General features: G+C 44.1%; 1 protein-coding gene across 7 annotated transcripts in view; it reads left to right on the top strand.

The window, feature by feature from the left end:
* Positions 1 to 21,972, top strand: part of CACNA1A (calcium voltage-gated channel subunit alpha1 A) — a 473,240-nt gene that overhangs the window by 401,717 nt on the left and 49,551 nt on the right. For 6 of the 7 annotated variants that reach the window (XM_069767267.1, XM_069767264.1, XM_069767266.1 and 3 more), the window contains exons 38-43: positions 177 to 282; positions 1,445 to 1,552; positions 2,837 to 2,937; positions 3,750 to 3,856; positions 4,843 to 4,981; positions 5,070 to 5,183. In XM_069767267.1, the coding sequence (XP_069623368.1) occupies positions 177 to 282; positions 1,445 to 1,552; positions 2,837 to 2,937; positions 3,750 to 3,856; positions 4,843 to 4,981; positions 5,070 to 5,183 (675 nt within the window). Of the gene's footprint in view, positions 1 to 176; positions 283 to 1,444; positions 1,553 to 2,836; positions 2,938 to 3,749; positions 3,857 to 4,842; positions 4,982 to 5,069; positions 5,184 to 21,972 lie in introns of those variants that run through there. The other variant, XR_011320871.1, reaches the window with a different exon arrangement.

Raw genomic sequence — 21,972 nt, 5'->3', positions numbered from 1 at the left:
ATGCCATCACTAGCCCGGAGCCAATCTTATTTTCACCTCAATGTTATGTTTTATGGCATATATGGAACAAGTAGTTGGGTATATTATCAGAGCCTCTGAGTCCTGGATATAGGTAGATAAATTATCGCAGGTTCAGTTGCACCAGTAAGTTCACACTGTTTTCTGGGTCGTTGCAGCGGTTGCTTAGAATGGACCTCCCTGTGGCCGATGATAACAGTGTACATTTCAACTCAACTCTCATGGCTCTTATACGTACCGCGCTGGATATCAAGATTGCAAAAGGTAAGATCTGCCCCTACGTACAATTATATACACAAGGTATTTAACAATGAAGAGAGAAGTCGTGATGTGATCATCTCATTAGAAGATGTTCATGGCAGCGGTTGATGTAGGTATAGGCACGAGGTAGCTTGGTGCAAATAGGATGTTTTGTTGCAGTCCATACATTTTCAGCATAAAGAAAATAAACAGTTTTTCTCCAACGTAAAGGTAGAAATAAACAAAATAGTCCATACAGCAGTACGGCCTCACTCTTTCAGATAAATACAAAGTTTTCTTAGTCAGCCTCAGACCAAGACTGACCAACACCTGTATGTCCCTGTGGAGCGACTCAGCTGCCCTTTTATATCAGCAGTAACTCCTGGATTGTAGGATGGGAACGACCAGTCCCACACAGTTCTTCCAGTTGTTCCTAAAACCCGGACCCAAAATCTGGGCCCATTAAAAACCCTCTCACCTCTATAAGTGTTGGAGCCTTCTTACCTTGATTTACATCAAGGAAGCTATCCATGTCTATGATACTTATCTCCCATCCAGGATCTTGCCAGCTGCTTCCTTACATACAATAGCCACAGCTCAATGAAAGACAGACACCGCTCTGCTTTCCGGCCGCTGTGCTTACACAGGGCAGAGAAGCAGAGCGCCGAGGGACAGACAGCGGAAGATAAGTATGTAGTGTTTGGTTTTTTTTTTACTTTTACGCTGGTAACCAGGGTAAACATCGGGTTACTAAGCGCGGCCCTGCGCTTAGTAACCCGATGTTTACCCTGGTTACCAGTGAAGACATCGCTGAATCGGCGTCACACACGCCGATTCAGCGATGTCAGCAGGAAGTCCAGCGACGAAATAAAGTGCTGGACTTTCTGCAGCGACCAACGACATCACAGCAGGATTCTGATCGCTGCTGTGTGTCAAACTGAACGATATCGCTATCCAGGATGCTGCAACGTCACGGATCGCTAGCGATATCGTTTAGTGTGATGGTACCTTTAATCCGTGGGCACACTAGTAGGCTTCTCTATGCTGTCACCTCCTGATAGTGTCCTAAAGGCAAAAGGAAATGACTTTCTAGGAAGATCAAATGTAATAAAAAGCCTACCGTTGCATTAAACTGAATTACGGTAATGGACTTGATATAGCTGATCTTTCCCATATTTTTTTTCAGGGGGTGCTGACAAACACCAAATGGACAATGAGCTCAGAAAGGAGATGATGGCCATTTGGCCTAATCTGTCTCAGAAAACACTGGACCTGTTGGTGACACCACATAAATGTAAGAGAAGCATTTTGGGGGGGATTCACTTTGTTCAGGTTATAAGCAGAAAATCACAAAAAGTTGCAAAATTTGGGGTCCAGGAAGCAGGGCGAGTTTCATGCTTTTCTAGAATCTCTGCAAGTAATTTCTCCATTGCCTGTCTCGGTTTATCGGACTGCACTGGGATGACATCTGACTGCAGTTTGATGTTTCACACGCACCCATAGACTTGAATGGGTGCATGCGAGCAAAGTCTCGCTGACAATCGCCGCATTCTGCAATTGTTCTCTCATGCTGAATGGGCTTGAGGAAATAATTGCTGATCTGCTCTGCCCGATAGTATAACATTGGGCTGAGTGCGATGCGATAAAACATGACAAAGCAGTAGGCCGTGTTATACGCTAGTGTGACCCCGGCCTTAAAAATGCATACAGAAACAATCTTTGCAAACTGAATGTGAATTCATCCTAATGCAGGAAACTCCCCATCAAGTGAACATTATACATGAATGTATTAGTGTCCCCCATTACTTATATTACTTATATTGGGCAAATATGTTCGGAAATTATCACCAAATCTGAATTTTCTATTGATTGACGATCATTTCCGAACATATTCGATCATTTCTACTCTCATTGATTCCAATGGCATGCGGCTGTGTTCGGCGAATATTGCAAATTCAATATTCACCGACGATCGTAATCCAAACCGAATATTGAAAAATTCACTCAACTCTAGTTAAGAGACTGAACCGGGTGTCCAAAAACACTTGTCCATCATGCATAAAATCGTTTAACTGAGCTACAAAATTCTCTTTCATCTTTCGGAAATTGCGTAATGTGAATGAAGATTGATCTCTGGTTCAATGATTGGTTGGAAATTCAAGTCCTAAATATGCTCGTCTTTCAGTGATCGGTTCATTGTGTTCTGATGCGATAGTTCAGTACCATTTGGAGCGTAGTAAGGAGAACATATCCGTGTCACATTGTTCATCGGCATTATTGCAAATGCTTCATACAAGACCGTGCAATTTATCAGTGAACAATTTACCGCTAATTTTGTATTGAACAGAATCAACAAAAATGTTTGTCCATTAATTCAGATTGTCTGTGTGAACCCGGTGCACGACGTTCGATGTAATGATCGCTATTCAATCATTTTATTCACGATTCTTGTCCTCTATAAACACTTGTCTGACATCGTTTGCAGGTCGTGAGTTCCGATCGCATCGTTTATACGATTATCTGCTTAGTTTTCCTCTTATTTACTCCAACTTTCTGTCCTGTCTTTTATTTCCCTCAGCTACTGACCTCACTGTGGGCAAGATTTATGCAGCCATGATGATCATGGAGTATTACAGACAGAGCAAAGCAAAACGACTGCAAGCCCTGCAAGAGGAACAGGTAAGGCTACGTTCACATTGGCGTTCCGCCAATGTGCGTCGCTGTTGCGCCGGCGACGCAGCGGCGACGCGCCCCTATGTTTAACATAGGAGACGCGTGCGTTTTTAGGGTGGCGTTTTTCGACACTTGCGTCGTTTCCGACGCTAGCGTCGGACGCAAGAAAATGCAACAAGTTGCATTTTCTGTGCGTCCGATTTTGGTCAAAAAACGACGCACGCATCGCAAAACGACGCGCTATATATTAATTTTTTCTATATAGCGCCATCAGTTCTACAGAGCTTACCACATATCATCAGTGATGTAGGAGCTCCAGCGGCCACTGATTTTGTAGGCCAACGACTTGATTTCTGATGAGTTCACAGGACTGGTGAAGTGGCAGAAACACTCACTCCTGTGATAAAACAGGCAGGGAAATGTGTTAACTTAGAAATTAGCATCTTTGTGCCCTCGCTGTGTGATCTGTACACTCACTCATATACGTGACTTATGCATTCCCCTTGGCCAGGAACTGTGCTATGTATCGACCATGATCTGCAGCAGCTCTGTATGGTCAGACATAGCCATTGCACAGTACACAGGACATTTATAAGATTATCTCAGCGCAGAAACATTTTTTAACATATCCAATTGAGGAACTTTTTATTATTTCAAGTTCTATTAATTAAAATTTATTTTGTTCATGGCACAACCCCTGAGGTTAAGACTATACACAGCTTGATTATCACATAAGGCTACAAATGTTCACTTTAACATATACTTTATCTTTTAACTATTTATTTGACCTTTTCTTAATTTAACTATGACTTTTCTAGAACCGAACACCTCTAATGTTCCAAAGGATGGAGCCTCCATCACCCACACAAGATGGTCCAATAGGATTAAATCCTCTGATGACTTCTCAGGAGCCAGGGGGAGATATGTAAGTCCTGCATAAAATTTCCTGACTTTATACAAGTACCGTATGTGTTATTAACGGATATTGGAAATCACTGACGCGTTTTCTTGAGCGACAAGATGTCAGGGATTGGCCTTTCTCATTGTTGCATTGGGTTTTTATATCCTTTATCACCCAAAATCAACATAGGTTGACATGATTAATTGACTATCCAGACTCATCTTCTCTATAGAAGTCTCCAATATTAATTTGCCAGCACGTCTGATATACGCTAACTCATTGACATATATGGCTTCCAAACTTTGCATCACATCATAAGCGCATCTCCTCTAGGCGCCACTGGTGGGTCACAGAACAGATAATTAATTTTTGGTCCTTCGTTAGAAGAGACATGACTAAGAAGCATACAAACTGAGAGATAATCGTAAATGAGCGCTTTTAGTAACACTTGTTTCACAATTATCTTGCTGTGTAAACAGGCTGCCGATCACATGATGAAACAGCAAACCCCTCGTCAGGTGAAACGATCTTATAGCCATCGTTCTTGGCGGAAAATCGCACTGTGAAGAGCTATGGTAGCCTGTGTGCAGAAATCGATCGATTACAGATTTATTAAAGATCGCTCGATGCGCACTGCTTACTTTGGTCTGCTTGTGTAAACAGGCTATTAAACTAACGACCATTGATAAAAGTTTACTGAATGAGAGATGTATCGTAAATGGACCTTTAGGAAATGGGGAAATAAATTAGTTAACTCTGCGCTGCCGTGTAGGAAGGATGAAGAATGCCACTCCGAGTATAAGTGGTTTATTTGTCAACGCGTTTAGAAGTATATAAACTTCTTCAGGTCAACCATGATCGTGGTTGTCCTGAAGATGAAGTTTATAAACTTCAAAATATTTCGATGATATTTGATGTTGATATTTAAGGGGTACATGATCGTGGTTGTCCTGAAGAAGAAGTTTATAAACTTCGAAACATTTCGATGATATTTGATGTTGGTATTTAAGGGGTATTCCTGAGGGTGGCATGAAGGAAAGTCAGTCCTGGATGACACAGAGAGCACAGCAAATGTTCCAGAAGACAGGAACCTGGAGTCCAGAGAGGGTGAGGGTCCAGGACAACACCAACAGCTGGCCGGACTCACAGGTCTGGAAAATGTCATTCCTCTCATCCCGTCATACCTACACTTTTTGTGGGGATATATATCCTATATACTTCTTTTTTTACCTTTTAGTTAGTGGAAATGACAGAGATGAATCGGGATGGTTACTCTGACAGCGAGCAGTACCTTGTGATGGAAGGACATGGGAGAGCAGCTTCTATGCCGAGACTACCTGCTGACAACCAGGTGAGCGCTGTCTGTGGCGATAACATGACCGCCTCCGCCATCAAACTATCCCTCCTCTACATGACATGAAAAGGACACGGCAAAAAGAGAGACATTCCCGTCTGTTAGGGCCCATGAGTCCATCACTGACCAGGACAGTGAAAGTCGCCATTCACATACAGATATCAGAGACTTTGAGATCTGTGAGAAATGGATACACAATGTGTGTTAGATAATGCTATACCTTTTTATTACACAATAAAAAAAAAACTTTATTTGCAAAATATCCCTTTAAAGATAAAAGGCAAATATACAATCTAAAGTATATGATCTAATTGAATGTATATAGCGCATGCCAGGGGTCAGCAGCACTCCTGCTGTTGTAGAACTATAACTTCCAACATGCCATGGAGCCTGCAAGCTGGGAGTTGTAGTTAGACAACAGCTGGAGTGCTTCTGGATCCTGAACGCAACTAATAAATCAGTGGTTTCTCCAAATTCACCACAAAATGCCACTACAGCTGACTCGTGCAGCCTCAGAATTATTCACCTCTGTGAATACATGATGTAATATGTCTTGTTTGCACACGGTCCGTTATTCATTTATGCTTTGTATCCGAGTTTTATTAGCGTCTGCCGTCCATTGCAATGTTAATCACGGGCTGCATACTGATGCCATCCGTGTGCTTTGCCTGATTTTCATGAGCCCAAAGACTTGTTTCAAAAGTTAAAAGTTGTATGATTGCTGGCAGCACACCATGGACGTAGCAGAAAGACGTCCCCGGGAGTCACCAGATTCCTGGAGAGGCCGGTGGTTGAGCAGCAGCAGACACTGCGTTTTCAGTTTGCACAGTAAGGAACATAATAAATGCTCAATGTCTTCCTGTCCGAACTCCAAAACATCATGTCTACAGACCCAAAGGCACAAACATGATGATGGCACGGTGATGACTACAGTGAAGCACAGCGAGGGCCCGGTGATTACAGTGAAGCACAGCGGGGGCTTGGTGATTACAGTGAAGCACAGAGGGGGATCGGTAAGGATTACAGTGAAGCACAGAGGGGGCTCGGTGATTACAGTGAAGCACAGTCGGGGGCTCGGTGATGATTACAGTGAAGCACAGTGAGGGCTCGGTGATGATTACAGTGAAGCACAGTGAGGGCTCAGTGATTACAGTGAAGCACAGTCGGGGGCTTAGTGATGATTACAGTGAAGCACAGTGAGGGCTCGGTGATGATTACAGTGAAGCACAGTGAGGGCTCGGTGATGATTACAGTGAAGCACAGTGAGGGCTCGGTGATGATTACAGTGAAGCACAGTGAGGGCTCAGTGATTACAGTGAAGCACAGTCGGGGGCTTAGTGATGATTACAGTGAAGCACAGTGAGGGCTCGGTGATGATTACAGTGAAGCACAGTGAGGGCTCGGTGATGATTACAGTGAAGCACAGTCGGGGGCTTAGTGATGATTACAGTGAAGCACAGTGAGGGCTCGGTGATGATTACAGTGAAACACAGTGAGGGCTCGGTGATGATTACAGTGAAGCACAGCGAGGGCTCGGTGATGATTACAGTGAAGCACAGTGAGGGCTCGGTGATGATTACAGTGAAGCACAGTGAGGGCTCGGTGATGATTACAGTGAAGCACAGTGAGGGCTCGGTGATGATTACAGTGAAGCACAGTGAGGGCTTGGTGATTACAGTGAAGCACAGTCGGGGGCTAAGTGATGATTACAGTGAAGCACAGCGAGGGCTTGGTGATGATTACAGTGAAGCACAGTGAGTGCTCGGTGATGATTACAGTGAAGCACAGCGAGGGCTCGGTGATGATTACAGTGAAGCACAGTGAGGGCTCGGTGATGATTACAGTGAAGCACAGTGAGGGCTCAGTGATTACAGTGAAGCACAGTCGGGGGCTTAGTGATGACTACAGTGAAGCACAGCGGGGGCTCTGTGATGATTACAGTGAAGCACAGCGAGGGCTCAGTGATGATTACAGTGAAGCACAGCGAGGGCTCGGTGATGATTACAGTGAAGCACAGTGAGGGCTCAGTGATTACAGTGAAGCACAGTCGGGGGCTTAGTGATGACTACAGTGAAGCACAGCGGGGGCTCTGTGATGATTACAGTGAAGCACAGCGAGGGCTCAGTGATGATTACAGTGAAGCACAGCGAGGGCTCAGTGATGATTACAGTGAAGCACAGTGAGGGCTCGGTGATGATTACAGTGAAGCACAGTGAGGGCTCAGTGATTACAGTGAAGCACAGTCGGGGGCTTAGTGATGACTACAGTGAAGCACAGCGGGGGCTCTGTGATGATTACAGTGAAGCACAGCGAGGGCTCAGTGATTACAGTGAAGCACAGCGGGGGCTCGGTGATGATTACAGTGAAGCACAGCGAGGGCTCAGTGATTACAGTGAAGCACAGCGGGGGCTCGGTGATGATTACAGTGAAGCACAGCGAGGGCTCAGTGATTACAGTGAAGCACAGAGGGGGCTCGGTAAGGATTACAGTGAAGCAAAGCGGGGGCTTGGTGATTGCAGTGAAGCACAGTCGGGGCTCGGTGATTACAGTGAAGCAAAGCGGGGGCTCGGTGATTGCAGTGAAGCACAGTGAGGGTTCGGAGATTACAGTGAAGCACAGTCGGGACTCAGTAATGATTACAGTGAAGCACAGCGGGGGCTCGGTGATGCTTACAGTGAAGCACAGCGGGGGCTCGGTGATGCTTACAGTGAAGCAAAGCGGCAGCTCGATGATTGCAGTGAAGTACAGTCGGGGTTCGGTGATTATAGTGAAGCACAGTCGGGGCTCGGTGATGATTACAGTGAAGCACAGTGGGGGGTTCATTGATGATTACAGCGAAGCACATTGGGAGTTCGTTGATGATTACAGTAAAGCACAGTGGGGCTCGGTGATTACAGTGAAGCACAGCGGGGGCTTGATGATGATTACAGTGAAGCACAGTGGGGGCTCAGTGATGATTACAGCGGAGCACAGCGGGGGTTCAGCACAGCGGCGGCTTGGTGATGACCACAATGAAACACAGCAGGGGCTCATTGATCATTACAGTGAAGCACAGCGGGGGCTCATTGATGATTACAGTGAAGCACAGCGGGGGCCCAGTGATGATTACAGTGAAGCACAGCGGGGGCCCAGTGAAGCACAGAGGGGGCTTAGTGATGATTACAGTGAAGCACAGTGAGGGCTCAGTGATTATTACAGTGAATCACAGTGGGGGCTCAGTGATGATTACAATGAAGCACAATGGGGGCCCAGTGAAGCACAGTGAGGGCTTAGTGATGATTACAGTGAAGCACAGTGAGGGCTCAGTGATTATTACAGTGAAGCACAGTGAGGGTTCAGTGATTATTACAGTGAAGCACAGTGGCGGCTCAGTGAGGGTTTAGTGATGATTACAGTGAAGCACAGTGAGGGCTCAGTGATTATTACAGTGAAGCACAGTGAGGGCTCAGTGATTATTACAGTGAAGCACAGTGAGGGTTCAGTGATTATTACAGTGAAGCACAGTGGCAGCTCAGTGAGGGCTTAGTGATGATTACAGTGAAGCACAGTGAGGGCTCAGTGATTATTACAGTGAAGCACAGTGAGGGTTCAGTGATTATTACAGTGAAGCACAGTGGCGGCTCAGTGATGATTACAGTGTAGTTCAACAGCGGCTCAGTGATGATTACAGTGAAGAACAGCGGAGGCTCAGTAATGATTACTGTGAAGCACAATGGGGGCTCAAGTGATGCTCTGGGGCTGCTTTCTTTACTTCCTCTGGCACTGGAAAACTGCAGTGTTTGGAGGGAAAGATGGATTCATCCACGTGTCAGGAATCATAGAAGAAAAAGTCATGTCTTCTGTGATGAAGCTGAAGCTTGGGCCTCATTGGACCTCCAACAGGACAATTCACACCTCACAGTCCACTACCGACTTGGAAGATTCTGGAGTGGCCGTCACATGCCGCTGACTTCTACCCCATAGAAAATACGTGGATGAATTTTAAGACTGTGGTTCCACCACACAAATTCAAGAATATTAACGAACTGGAAGTCATCCCCCATAAAGAATAGGCTAATATTCGTAAGGATCGCTGCCTGACTATGCATCACATGTGCCAGATGGGCTTTTCTAAGTACTGAAGTCGCTAGTCCTAAAGGGGTGAATAATTCTGAGACGGCAGTATTTAGTAAAAGTGACATTTTGTGGTGAATTTGGAGAAACCAGTTGTGAAATTGGTTGTGTTCAGCTATTTCCATTGATTGTATTTTATTGGCTTATTGAAAACAGTAGAAAGTTTAAGAATTTTTCTAATAAACCTAAATTGCAATTGAGGAGTATGAAAAAAAAAATTAATAGCGACTTTTAATACGGTATGTAAAAATGTAGTGCAGGGATGGACAGATTGTTGGACCAGTCTATATATTGTATATAGTTGTGGCTAGCAATGCAATTGGCATCAGAGAGACATTTGTGGCCAAATAAATGTGCATGGATGGGCTGTGCCCGCCAGAGAGAACACAGCTCTCAGATAGCAGCAATTTGCTCTAATAGAAGAGGGTCCCAAGAAAATGATTTCCCTCCCCAATGCTTCCATATGCCCCAATATTAGAGCCGTGTTCATGGCGCGCTCCCCTGGTAATGCCGTGTATCCTGCTCTCCCTGCTCTAGAGGTTTTGGGTACAATGGTAATTACTGCTTGTCATATGCATTTTTTCACCATGTTCAGCTATGATACATTATTTATTTTATTTTACCGATGTTTGTATTTGCATGACATGGGTTTAACATACAGATGTAGCAGAGCAGAATTTGTTGTTCACCTGCTTTCAGATAAATGATTGGTTTTCCCTATCTTACTTATGTCACAGTGACAACCTGCTGCATCTATATAGTCCGGTTATTTGGGGTACATGCTTCACTCCTGCATGGACTGCATTATACATATGTGACATCCAGGCCATCCATGATTATAACCTATATACACACTGATACTGGCAGAGATCACTCGTACAATGCTAGTAGTTTGCTCCCACCATATCTCCCCCCAGAACACAGATCGCACATTAACCCATGTTATTCAATGGGGCTGCTTACATGAACAACTTTTTTTCCTCAATCCAAGCCACACAAAAAAACAACACAGCGTGCATTACTGTTATGAGTTTCGGATGAGACTTACACATTCAAGTCTATGGGTGAGAGAAAAAAAAAAAATCGGACCCCACACGGAACATCTCTGATTATTACAGATATATTTCTATTATAAACCAAGGAAAATGTATTCGATGATGTACATGTGTTAATGTAATTATATCAAAAGGAAGCGCATACGGAAGTCACGTGGATATAAAAAAAAAAATCGTCTTGAGTTTTTGGATGAAACCCGGACGACTTTTCATACGCTCGTGTGCAGCCGCCCATATTCTGTTCTGTACTGGGGCATTACTGCGTCTGAACGTCAACTGAAGTTCTGCTGATCGGGGGGGGGGGGGGGGGCTAATTATATATTATGCTTTTATTATTATTATTATTATTATTATTAATTACGGTAAATTGAATCTGTGAGTTGAATAATGCTGCCAGAAGAACTACGAGCAGCATAAATCAGAGACCGGCTTCTGCATCAATGTTTTATACTGAAGTGCTGCGGCGTAGTTGCGGAACAAAGGACTAGTCTAAAACACCGGTCTCTGATGGCTCAGCTACTTTAGTGGTCTAAATTGTTGGAAAACTTTTGAAAAAAGTATATTTTTGACATTTGATCACTCAATAACACCAGTTAGGGTTTTTTTTTTTAGTAATAATAATATTACCATAAAATTATTTATTATTGGAAAGATGCATTAATGCAGAGTGTTATACTTTTCATGAAAGAATTTGTAATATAACAGCAATTATAGACAAGAAAATTGATATACATAGAAGAAAACAAGGAAACAAATAAAGCTACACTTATGATGAAATTAGAAGAAAAAACAATGGAAACATCAACAAAGAAGTTACTGTATTTTTTGAACTATAAGATGCACCTAGGTTTTAGAGGAGAAAAATAGAAATCAAAATTCAAGCAAAAAATGTGGTTATGATGCATTGTTATAGGGGTGTGGGGGGGATCTGCTGCTGACACTGTATAGGGGTAAGGTCCCCCAATTCTGTACTAATCTCCCACATCTTGGTATATGTGTATATATATATATATATATATATATATATATATATATATATATATTGGCTATATATATGGAGTGGCTTTAAAGTTCAGGTGCCCAGGCACTTCTCCATCAGCCACTGGAACGTACCTGGTGCATTGGATTGTCCGAATGGCATTCTGTTGAATTCAACCAGCCCCATGGGGAGTATGTATGCTACCTTTGCCTTGTCTTTGTCAGCCACCGTTATCTGCCAGTACCCGCTAGCTAGATCCAGAGGGTAGGAATATTTAGCCTTCTCTAGGGCAGTCAAGGACTCCTCGATGCGAGGCAGAGGGTATGAATTCGAGTCAAATATCTGTTTCAACAACATCTTCACCTCCTAGTACAGCTTGGGGTATATCTGTCAATATCTTTCTCGGATCGGAGAGGTGTCCCCTGTCAGTCTCTCATAGGCATTTGTGCAGCCGAAGTCATCTGCGTGGCGGGCATGGCTTCAGCTGCTTGTATACGATCCGGATCGAAAGACTTCACATCCACCCCCATTTTGGCCAAGATAGCTCCATTCCAGAATTGGGGCCTCTTCTGTTTTGGCTGACACTACCAGGGTCCAGAAGGCATCACCTACCAGGGCTAGGGTCACTTATTTCCGACTCAGCACTTCGCCTTGATGTAGATACACATGAGCTAGCTCCACTCCTGGTGTTAAGCAGACTTCTCTCTGTCCCACATTCACAGCTTTGATGGGTATTGATCGACTATGGACCAATGCCAATATACAAGCTACCAGGGCATTCTGACCTACTTCTCCTAGGCCCATCGGTTCAATGACCACCTACATACCTTCAAGGTTTCTGAAGGTTCCCACAGGCAGTGGCAGGATTGTCTCCCAACAGGAGGTGAGATAAACTTGAATAACTCCTACAGACTGCTGTACCAGGACGCTCTTCTGTGTCTCATAAATATGGATCAGCCGTTGGAATGCTTTCTGGGTGGGTTTGTGTGGCGTGCCTGTTTCCAGTAGCCAGGCCCCCATTTAATGAACATGATCTGGTCCAACTCTCACAGGATGTTCATGCCCATTATCACTGTTACATCTTCTTTAAATGGCTTGAGAACCATCAGGATGCCTTTTCCTTCCACATCTTGTCCACATAGCCACACCTTCATTCACAAGACCCCCTGTGACGGGAATCGGTTGCTGATTAGCCGTTGTTAACCGGATCAGCGTCTCCTGCTGTGGCTTGGCCATTGATTTGAAAGTAACAGTTCAAGTACGACTTGGGCATAGTTGTTACCTGTGACCTGGTATCCACTAAGCAGTCAACTGGCATGCCTTAAAATTAAGCTCACGGGATGGGACACCCTGCAACCAGATGTTCAGAGTTGTGCTGGATGACTTGTCCCTCTACCTCCCCCACAGTGTGTCCCATTACTGCGGGGACCGGAATTTTAGCAGCGGTTCTGGATGTCCTTGCAAATCACCCTCTAGCGAAGTGTCCTCTACTTTCACATTGCCAACACTGTGTGTCCTGACGATCCTTTCTTCGCCTGCGTGCAGAAGGCACCCTTAGAACCTGACTAGCTGGCATCGGTGGAGGATGCCGGGGTCTCGGATAGATCAGCTCACGACAAGGGCACGCTGGTGGAGGATATTGAGGAACTTCGTGGAATAGTCCAAATACAGGCATAGGGGTTCAGCAGTTAAGAACAAAATGCTTACACTGCCAGTGGGGGAGGTGCGTCAAGTAGGTTCCCAAACCTTGTAACTTAGTTTATATAACTTGGAACACTCGAGTGGATGAGGTGAATGAAATTTAATGCGATGTGAAATACATACAGTAGTCACAACAACAAACGTTTCGGTCTGTCAAGACCTTCATCGGTGTGCTATGAACAATAAAGAGAGGATGTGTGGATTGACACAATCACTAGAGTGGACACATGCCCCCACGAGTTCTCTGATTCGCCATGTGACGGACTTTGTTTTCCAGGTCCTCAGCAATAATTACGTACACTGATCACCACTCTAGTCATTGTGTCAATCCTCACATCCTCTCTTTATTGCTCATAGCACACTGATGAAGGTCTTGACAGACCGGAACGTTTGTTGTTGTGACTACTGTATGTGTTTCACATCACATTAAATGTATTCACCTCATCCACTCGAGTGTGCCAAGTTATATATACATAGGGGTTCAGCAGACTTGCATAGGGAGGCTCAAGTTACGGAGCCTGGGCGAAGGCCCAATAGGGATATTGCTGGGTCTGGAAGGCGGCCTCAGGGGCAATGTTGGTCCCCATCCGCTTTTCCATTTCAGTCAACTTCTCTTGCATAATATTCAAGGATCTCTGTAGATCGTGTGCTACTCTGATCAGAGCCTCCTCCTTCCACACCACAGTTAGTACTTCCGGTAGCGCCTTGGCATATTGGGAGGCTGCTTCCTCTTCCCACTATAGCTGCTAAAAGAACTTTGCCTGCAGATGCTCCACACCAGCTGTTTCACAGTATATCTCCTGCAGAAATTTCACTATCTCTTTCAAGGTGTTAATCATGGCTTCGATTTGCAGGAAGACGTTTCTGCAGGCCTCACCCTCCAGGGCATCCAGAGTGATCTCCACTTGTACCTCTGGGATGACATTATAAATCTTAGCGGCACTCTGCTATCTGGTCACCCAGTCAGAATGTGGCATATTATGTCAGTCAAAATTGTGTAATACGATAAACAACGTACCCATAGGAAGGGCCCTTGCAGGGTTTCCACCATTGCTTACGGTACTCACTATCATTGCTGTTGGCTGCCTCCATCTCTGTGGCCATACCCTGCGCTTGAAGCAGTGCCAGAACGACATCGCTGGGCAGGACTCGAATATGGTACAGTACATGAGGAGGCAAAAACACTGGCTTTATTTAAAGACAGAGAATTTTATGCTGGAATATAAGAACGGTTTGTATAATGATAACAGTAATGTTAAATGCAAAGAGAAATATCTGGAATGTGTCACGCAAGCTGTGCTCCAGCTATGGCTATACAAACTTCAATACTAACAGTATAAACACTTTCTGTACACTACTCTCTTCTAAATTCCTACCTCACTTCCAATAATCAGGCTGCGCTGCTACAGTGTCCTAGCTAGAGAAACCTGCTCTAAACCCTAACACAGTTGAACACTGGTGTCACGCTCACAGTTCTGCAGCGCTGAAGACAAAGTCGGTTAGCTTAGGCTAGGTTCTGCTGTAGTGGAGCCTAGTTAGCTGTGTGGCACTCTTACTTTAGGTTACAGGGAAAATCGACTTGGCTGTACTATGCGACTCTTTCCTTCTAACACAATCCTGCTAGAACATCCTGCGTTAACCAGGCACTATCTTCTCCTTTAAAGCAGCTAATTCACTTAACAGTCTCTCAGTGTTCAGACACCCTAATTGTACTCTCTTCGTGACACATGGAACAGTACCTCACTTCCGGATCAGACACTTTCTGCTTCTTGTTCCACCCAACACACAGCAAGCTGAAGCAGGAAAAGGACAAGTACAAGTGCATACAAATCAGAGGGGAGCCTTGTCTCTTAAAGTCACTGTGTAATTTTGTTCTCGGCAGGGCTGACCCCCTACAAAACTACAGATGGCTAAAATCTATGTTAACTGGACAGAAAGAATGGGACAGGATCATCTTGAGTGATGAGACTGGAATCTCTCTGTTTGTTAATGATGGCATAAAGTACATAAGGAAAAAGAGAAGAGTAGCGCCCAGATGGCATTACACCGACCATGGAGAACCTTGTTAGTGTTATTATATGAGGATGTTTGACAGCAAACGATATGCACTGTAAATTCCAAAATATAGATAAATAGAGTACGTGAGCCGGAGCTGAAGCCTTCTGTACATTACCAGGATAATGAAGTCCTTATAATTCACCAGGATTCAACTCCATGTCATGCTGCTGTGTGCAAAATGTAGTTTCAGGATAATCATATTACACTGATAGCATGGCCTGTATATTGCCCTGGCCTTAACCCCATTGAAAATTTATGGGGCTGAATCAAGAAGCAACCAAGGAGCAAAACACAATTGATAGAAGCACTAAAACAATCTTTGCTTTGCAGTATAACATCTATAAAACGTGGTTCACTCCACGGTAAGGCGTGGTTCACTCCACGGTAAGGCGTTGTCCAGTGAAAAAAAGTGATCACCTATCCATAGGATTGATGGAAACTTGCTGATAGATAAGTGTCCAATGACTGTGACCTACACCGATTAGGAGAATGGAGAACTTTTATCCCCATTACAAATGGATCTGCAATTTGGACACCCTACTGCTGCTCTATCCATTTCTTATGGGAACTTTGGAAACAGTCAGTGCAGCACTCAGTAGCCACATAGTGAGTGAACGGAGCAGCAATCCATCATGTGTACTACTGTTGGGACTAAAAGCTCCCCATTCTGAGGGTTCCACAAGTCAGAACCCACTGATCAACAAGTTATCATTTCCTTTAAAGCAGGGACATAACTAGAGTCCTATGGGCCCTGGGGCGACTTTTAGACCTGCCATCCCCTCCTCCTCAACCACCAGGTTGTTGTTTGGATGTGTGGACCGCCGTGGCCCTGCTGAGTTCTATAAAGATATATTTCCCTCTTTTATTAATACAAAAAATCACTGTTATACTATTGATATTAATAAGTAAGTGTGCAAATACACTCTTACTGGCCGCTGCCCTGGATTCCTATCATACACTCACACCCAGTAATTCTGTTGTAAGTGGAAGCACTGGTGTTTTCCTTACCTTTCTTACATACCAGTTATACATACCGTACATGTGTATAATGTACAGATAAATCCAGTAACTCACCAGTGAGGTTCTCTATGATTGAATTAATTTCCCTTCTTCTCCTCTATCCGGCCCAGACCACCACGACAACTTTATACCATCCACATCTTGATTCTGTTTAACTTAACACACAGAAATTTTGTAGCTCGTCATTTTCACCCAAATCTAAACAAAGTTTGATGCCCTACACAGTAATAATTCCTTCGCCATTGACATATGTCAGTTTTGAGCACCCACAACTAACAAACTAACACTGTACTGCTTCTAGCTCCTCACAGTTATAGCGCCCTCTTTATGCCACCATACTGAAACAATGCCACTTTGTCCCCCATACAGAAATCATGTCCCCTTTCTAATGCCCCAGGTTATGCCCCCATACAATTAATGTGTCCTTGATTGCAACCCCATAAAAATGATGTCCCATTTTGTACCACACAGTAATTGTCCCTCTTTGTGCTTCTATAATATATTAATGCCCCATTTGTGCCCCCATACAATAATAATGCCCTCTTTGCCCTTGTACAAAAGCATAGATCCTATGCGCCAATTCTCAGTTTAAAAACCTCACCTCACCCCGCTCCCATGATAAGCAGTGAAATGTTCTTTCTTCTCCCTGCAACCAAGGGCAGGCAGCATGATGATGCGATGTCACTGCACCGTCTGTGTTCCTCCATACAGCCAAGCTCTAGTAAGACGCAGGCCTTAAGCAGCCTATGACTTTACCAATACAGGTGGCTGAGCAGGAAGCCAAGAACTCTTTGCTCCACCATTCCTTTTATAAAAACATGGATACAGTTAAAAGCAGTGTCTGCCTACGGATCCAAGTGCTCTCCCATTACCTTTGTCTCTGGTTGCAGTTGCATCTCCTGTGACTGCGATCGTTATGTCGCTGCCTTTAAGGCTAAAGTTTTCCCAACTAAGTACTTACATGCTGAAGAGTTTTGAATATTTGGTTTTTTTTGTAAGTGCTTCCCTTTTCTTGTTTATAGCTGCTGTTCTACTATTAATTTTTTCATAAAATTTGTTGCATTGCATCCTACGCTAAACTATCTTTCCAATGATATATAATTTTATGGTAATATTTAGTGATGAGCGAATATAGTCATTGCTCGGGTTTTCCTGAGCACGCTCGGGTGACCTCCGAGTACTTGTGAGTGCTCTGAGATTTAGTTTTCATCGCCTCAGCTGCATGATTTACGGCTGCTAGCCAGGCTGAATACATGTGGGGATTCCCTAGCAACCAGGCAACCCCCACATGTATTCAGGCTGGCTAGCAGCCGTAAATAATGCAGCTGCATCAACAAAACCTAAATCTCCAAGCAGTCACAAATACTCGGAGACCACCCGAGCAATGAGTATATTCGCTCCTCACTAGTAATATTACAACAAAAACTGGTGCTTTGAGTGATCAAACTTCAAAGATGCACTATTATGAAAAGGCTTCTAAAATGTTTGCCACTAGTGTGGATAGATAGCCCTCTCCCTAGGGACTCTCCCTAGTCGCATAAAACTCGAGGCTGCACTAAAATGTTACAACCTTTAAGAGCTCTACAACATTTTTGCAGAGCTACAGCAAAGTGGCAAAGTAGATGGAGCAGGGGCGAGATGGGGAGATGCAACTGCCGCTCATCAAATTCATGACGTGTGGCGGCGTTCGCTACCCCACAATTCTTACTCCAGCCGGGACTGTTCAGTCTCCTCTCCTCTCTCATTAAGGCCACGTTCACATGTTAAGTATTTGTTCAGTATTTAACATCAGTATTTGTAAGCCAAAATTAAGAGTGGGTGATTAATGCAGAAGTGATTACTAGTGATAAGCGAGTATGGTCGTTACTAGTGATGAGCGAGTGTACTCGTTGCTCGGGTTGTCTCTGAGTATTTGTTAGTGCTTGGAGATTTAGTTTTCTTCGCCTCAGCTGCATGATTTACGGCTGCTAGCCAGGCTGAATACATGTGGGGATTCCCTAGCAACCAGGCAACCCCCACATGTACTCAGGCTGGCTAGCATCCGTAAATCATGCAGCTGCGTCAACAAAAACTAAATCTCCGAGCAGTCACAAATACTTGGAGACCACCAGAGCATGCTCGGGAAAAACTGAGCAACGAGTATATTCGCTCATCGCTAGTCGTTACTCGAGATTTCTGAGGATGCTCGGCTGTTCTCCGAGTATTTTGGGCGTGCTTGGAGATTTAGTTTGTGTCGCCGCAGCTGCATGATTTGGGGCTGCTAGACAGGCTGAATACATGTGGGGGATGCCTGTTTGTTAGGGAATCCCCACATGTATTCAGGCTGGCTAGTAGCTGTAAATCATGCAGCTGAGGCGACACAAACGAAATCTACGAGCACTCACAAAAACTCGGAGAGCACCCGAGTGTGCTCGGAAATCTCGTGTAACGACCATACTCGCTTATCACTAGTGATGACGTGTTTCTATTATACTTTTCCTCTCCAGATTTTGGCTTACAAATATTGACATAAATTACTGACCAAATACTGAACATGAGAGTGTGGCCTTATTCTACCTCTCATAACTAAATGTGAATCAGAACTGGGTGTAACTGAAGAGACCGTGGATTGAATAGGGCTGGCTGGGCCTGGCCCCATATTTCACATTGCATAGAATCAGCATATACGGTAATGCTCAGAAGAAACTCTTTTTCACAAAATTAAATCCAGATGGATGGATTTTTAATCTATGAAAAGCTATCTTATAAATCACAATCGCAAATTCACCAAAATCTGGTTGCTATGGATCATCCTCAACTTGCAACTGAGGCTTTGGTTTTATAAGATTATACCACAGGCCCCCTCCATTTTCTTAATCTCAAGCCGCCCCTCTCTTCCTTTTTTTCTATTCTTTTTCTTTTCTATTTTCTTACCCACTGCTTGTCTTGGGCTTTCTTGCTTTATATTGTTTATATTGTTAAAGAAAACATATGATGACATTTTGTCATTCTCATTGGACCTTGAAATAATGTTTGGTCTGGGGTGAAACAATCCAGATTATAAGTGCAGCACAGGAGAAGTTTTGGACAATAGATCCACTGGCAGATTGTTGGCTACAATTAGCTTAGAGGAAAAACATGAAAATGCAGAAACATGCAGCATTATGCAGAAGTTTAGGGATGGGAATACGAGTGTGTATAATACTAGAGGAAAGGGGCAGCCATTATAACATCTGACAGATAGAAGAGCCGATGGTGTAATCATGTAATCAATAATTAATGAGTTACAATAGTTTAGGGAAGTTTTAAACTGAAACCTACATTTTGGGTGGTCTCTAGCCCCTAATAGTTGGGAGGTTTTTATCAACTGTCCTGTCTGGGAGATACAGATGGCAATGAGGACCCCCTAAAATGACCAGCGACGGATATGTATGGCATTGGTCCACAGATGATGAATGGAGCGAGTTCAGGAGCTGATCCCGCTCCATTCCCAGGAGATGATGGCTGTGTCATTCAGCGGAGCTGCGCCCACAGATGTTAACAAGTTAAATACAGCTGTCATTTTCTCACAGTGGCACTTACAGCATTTGTCTCGGGTGGGGGGTTCGCTGTTTTACCCGCTCATTAGCACCCACATGATGCGATCGTAGGGTTCTGATGATTGCCCGTAACTGCTGGGAGTCTGCTGAAGACCCTCGTGCCTGTCATGACAGTACTCCTGAGAAGGCCAGCTTATATGGTAATATGAATGACGTCACTCAAAAGATCAATTAGTCATGAAAAAAACAAAAAACCATCATACGGCTATGTGGATGGAAAAATTTTAAAAAAAGTTATAGCTCTTGGAATAAGGAGAGGAAGAGATGGAAGAGCAAAAAAGGAAAACATTTCTGGTCCCTAAGTGGGTAAAGAGGGCTGAAAAAGTCAAACAGGAAATATACAATCATGGATCCATACAGGTGGAAGTATTCGGCAGTTAAAAGTACGTTTTTTTAGCAAACTGTTCTCTTTTTTCAGATTAACATTTGGGCTTTGGTGTTTTACAAATTGTAGTCACCCCATGACTCACTGGGAGAGATTTGGTGATAATGAGGCCCAAACTCTCCCCCCAAGCAGCGTGTACCAACAGAAAGAAAGTCTACAAACAGAGGGAGGGGGATACCGGCATCGAGCTCAATGGAAAAAATAGATAACATTTATTAAACTGTTCTAATAGAGCGACCATATTGCTGCATTCATTTCTAAATGTTTTGTAACAGGCCTATTATATCTGCAGCACTGGGCAAGAGATTTAGGCAGGTGTGGAAAAAATGCTGAAAAAGAAGGAAGTTTTCAGAAATAGAAGAGTTAATAGTTTATTTTTTTTTATCAATTAACAAAATGCAAAGTGAGTGATCAAAAGAGAAATGAAAATCAGATCAGTCCTTGGTGTGGCGGCCTTTTGCCTTGAAATCGGCATCAAAGCATCAATTCTTCTTGGTACCAAGGAGGTTGTTCCCAACATCTTGGAGAGTTAACCACAGATCTTATGTGAGTGTAGGTCTGCGCACACAGGCAGATAATTATCTATCATGTAACACCATCAGGGAGTCGTCTAATGGTCTCCCAGTATGCTATGCAGAGGGACAACAACCCCAAACATCCCCACTAGTGATGAGTGAATGTGGTCGGATAACGTCGCATCCAACCATGCTCGGGTATTATCTGAGCTGTAACGGGCTCTGCCAATCTGGGGTACCTCTTTCAGTACCACCCCGTGTTTCAGGAGGTCCACTCTGCTTTGGCTGGAGTCTGAATGAAGGACGCTGGATGGAATTGCTTGGTTACATGGGCGCATATAAAAGATCACTGCTTCTCCACGTATTTCCAGCCTGACAACACTTTACTCACAGGACACAGAATATATCACACAGATACAGGGGACAGGCCTATAGAAAAGCGGCAGGCCAGACATACATTACAATAGCCGCAGGTGGCCAGACCCTGCCGATATTTACTGTGGGAATTACAAAGGTGGGGGGCAGACAAAAGGGGAATATCGTGTCCCCTCTGCCCAGGGGTGCAGCCTGTGGGCTGATGCATTAGGGACAGGCATCTCACATGGAACCTATTATACATACATATAACTGCACAACATATTCTGGGTGCTGAGTGGTTCTGTAAAACGTAACATGAGCTTCTGGGCTTTCTCGTATATTATGTTCAAGTCCCTGCGGCTGCATTATTCGCAGCTGTTAGACAGCCTCAGGATGTTGGGATTCCCTAACATACAGGCAATCCCCGCATGTGTTCATGCTGTCTAACAGCCACGAATCATGCAGCCGCAGGGACTTGAACATAATATACAAGCACTCCCAGAAGCTCGGATAACACCCGAGCATGGTCGGATACGCGTTATCCGAGCACGTTCACTCATCACTAATACACAATGTCATTTACAAGGCGACTGTAAGTGGTTTTGTACATGAGCAGCAGCTTTCCCAAAGCTACAGCAAACCAAGCAGAGCTGATTCACATGAACAAGCCTCTGTGGGGAAGATTAACGCTTCTTGTGCTGCCCGTCAACAGGTCTCACAATGTGTTACAACAGACAATTTGCAGAGAAATCACTATACATCCGGAATCTCATGGAGATGCCCACTTTATGGGATAACACACATGGCTTTATAGCAACTTTAAATAGGGTTTCCACGTTCAGGCTTTGTGCTATTTCAACTCCGGCCTTCACCCTTTTTAAAAAGTTGCAAAATTTGGTGCACCTCCACTCCAGTCACCTCAGGTGTCATTTTTTGAGTGCACCAGTAATATGGTGCCATTTTTTGGTGTCTATCATGCGACCTTTGGCACCAGAAAATCACACAAAAAACAGTTCCAGACTGGG

Source organism: Ranitomeya imitator, chromosome 4 (assembly GCF_032444005.1).
Source record: "Ranitomeya imitator isolate aRanImi1 chromosome 4, aRanImi1.pri, whole genome shotgun sequence".
Lineage (NCBI taxonomy): Eukaryota > Metazoa > Chordata > Amphibia > Anura > Dendrobatidae > Ranitomeya > Ranitomeya imitator.
The sequence above is the reverse complement of the archived record's forward strand: the minus strand, read 5'-3'. Positions and strand labels throughout refer to the sequence as shown.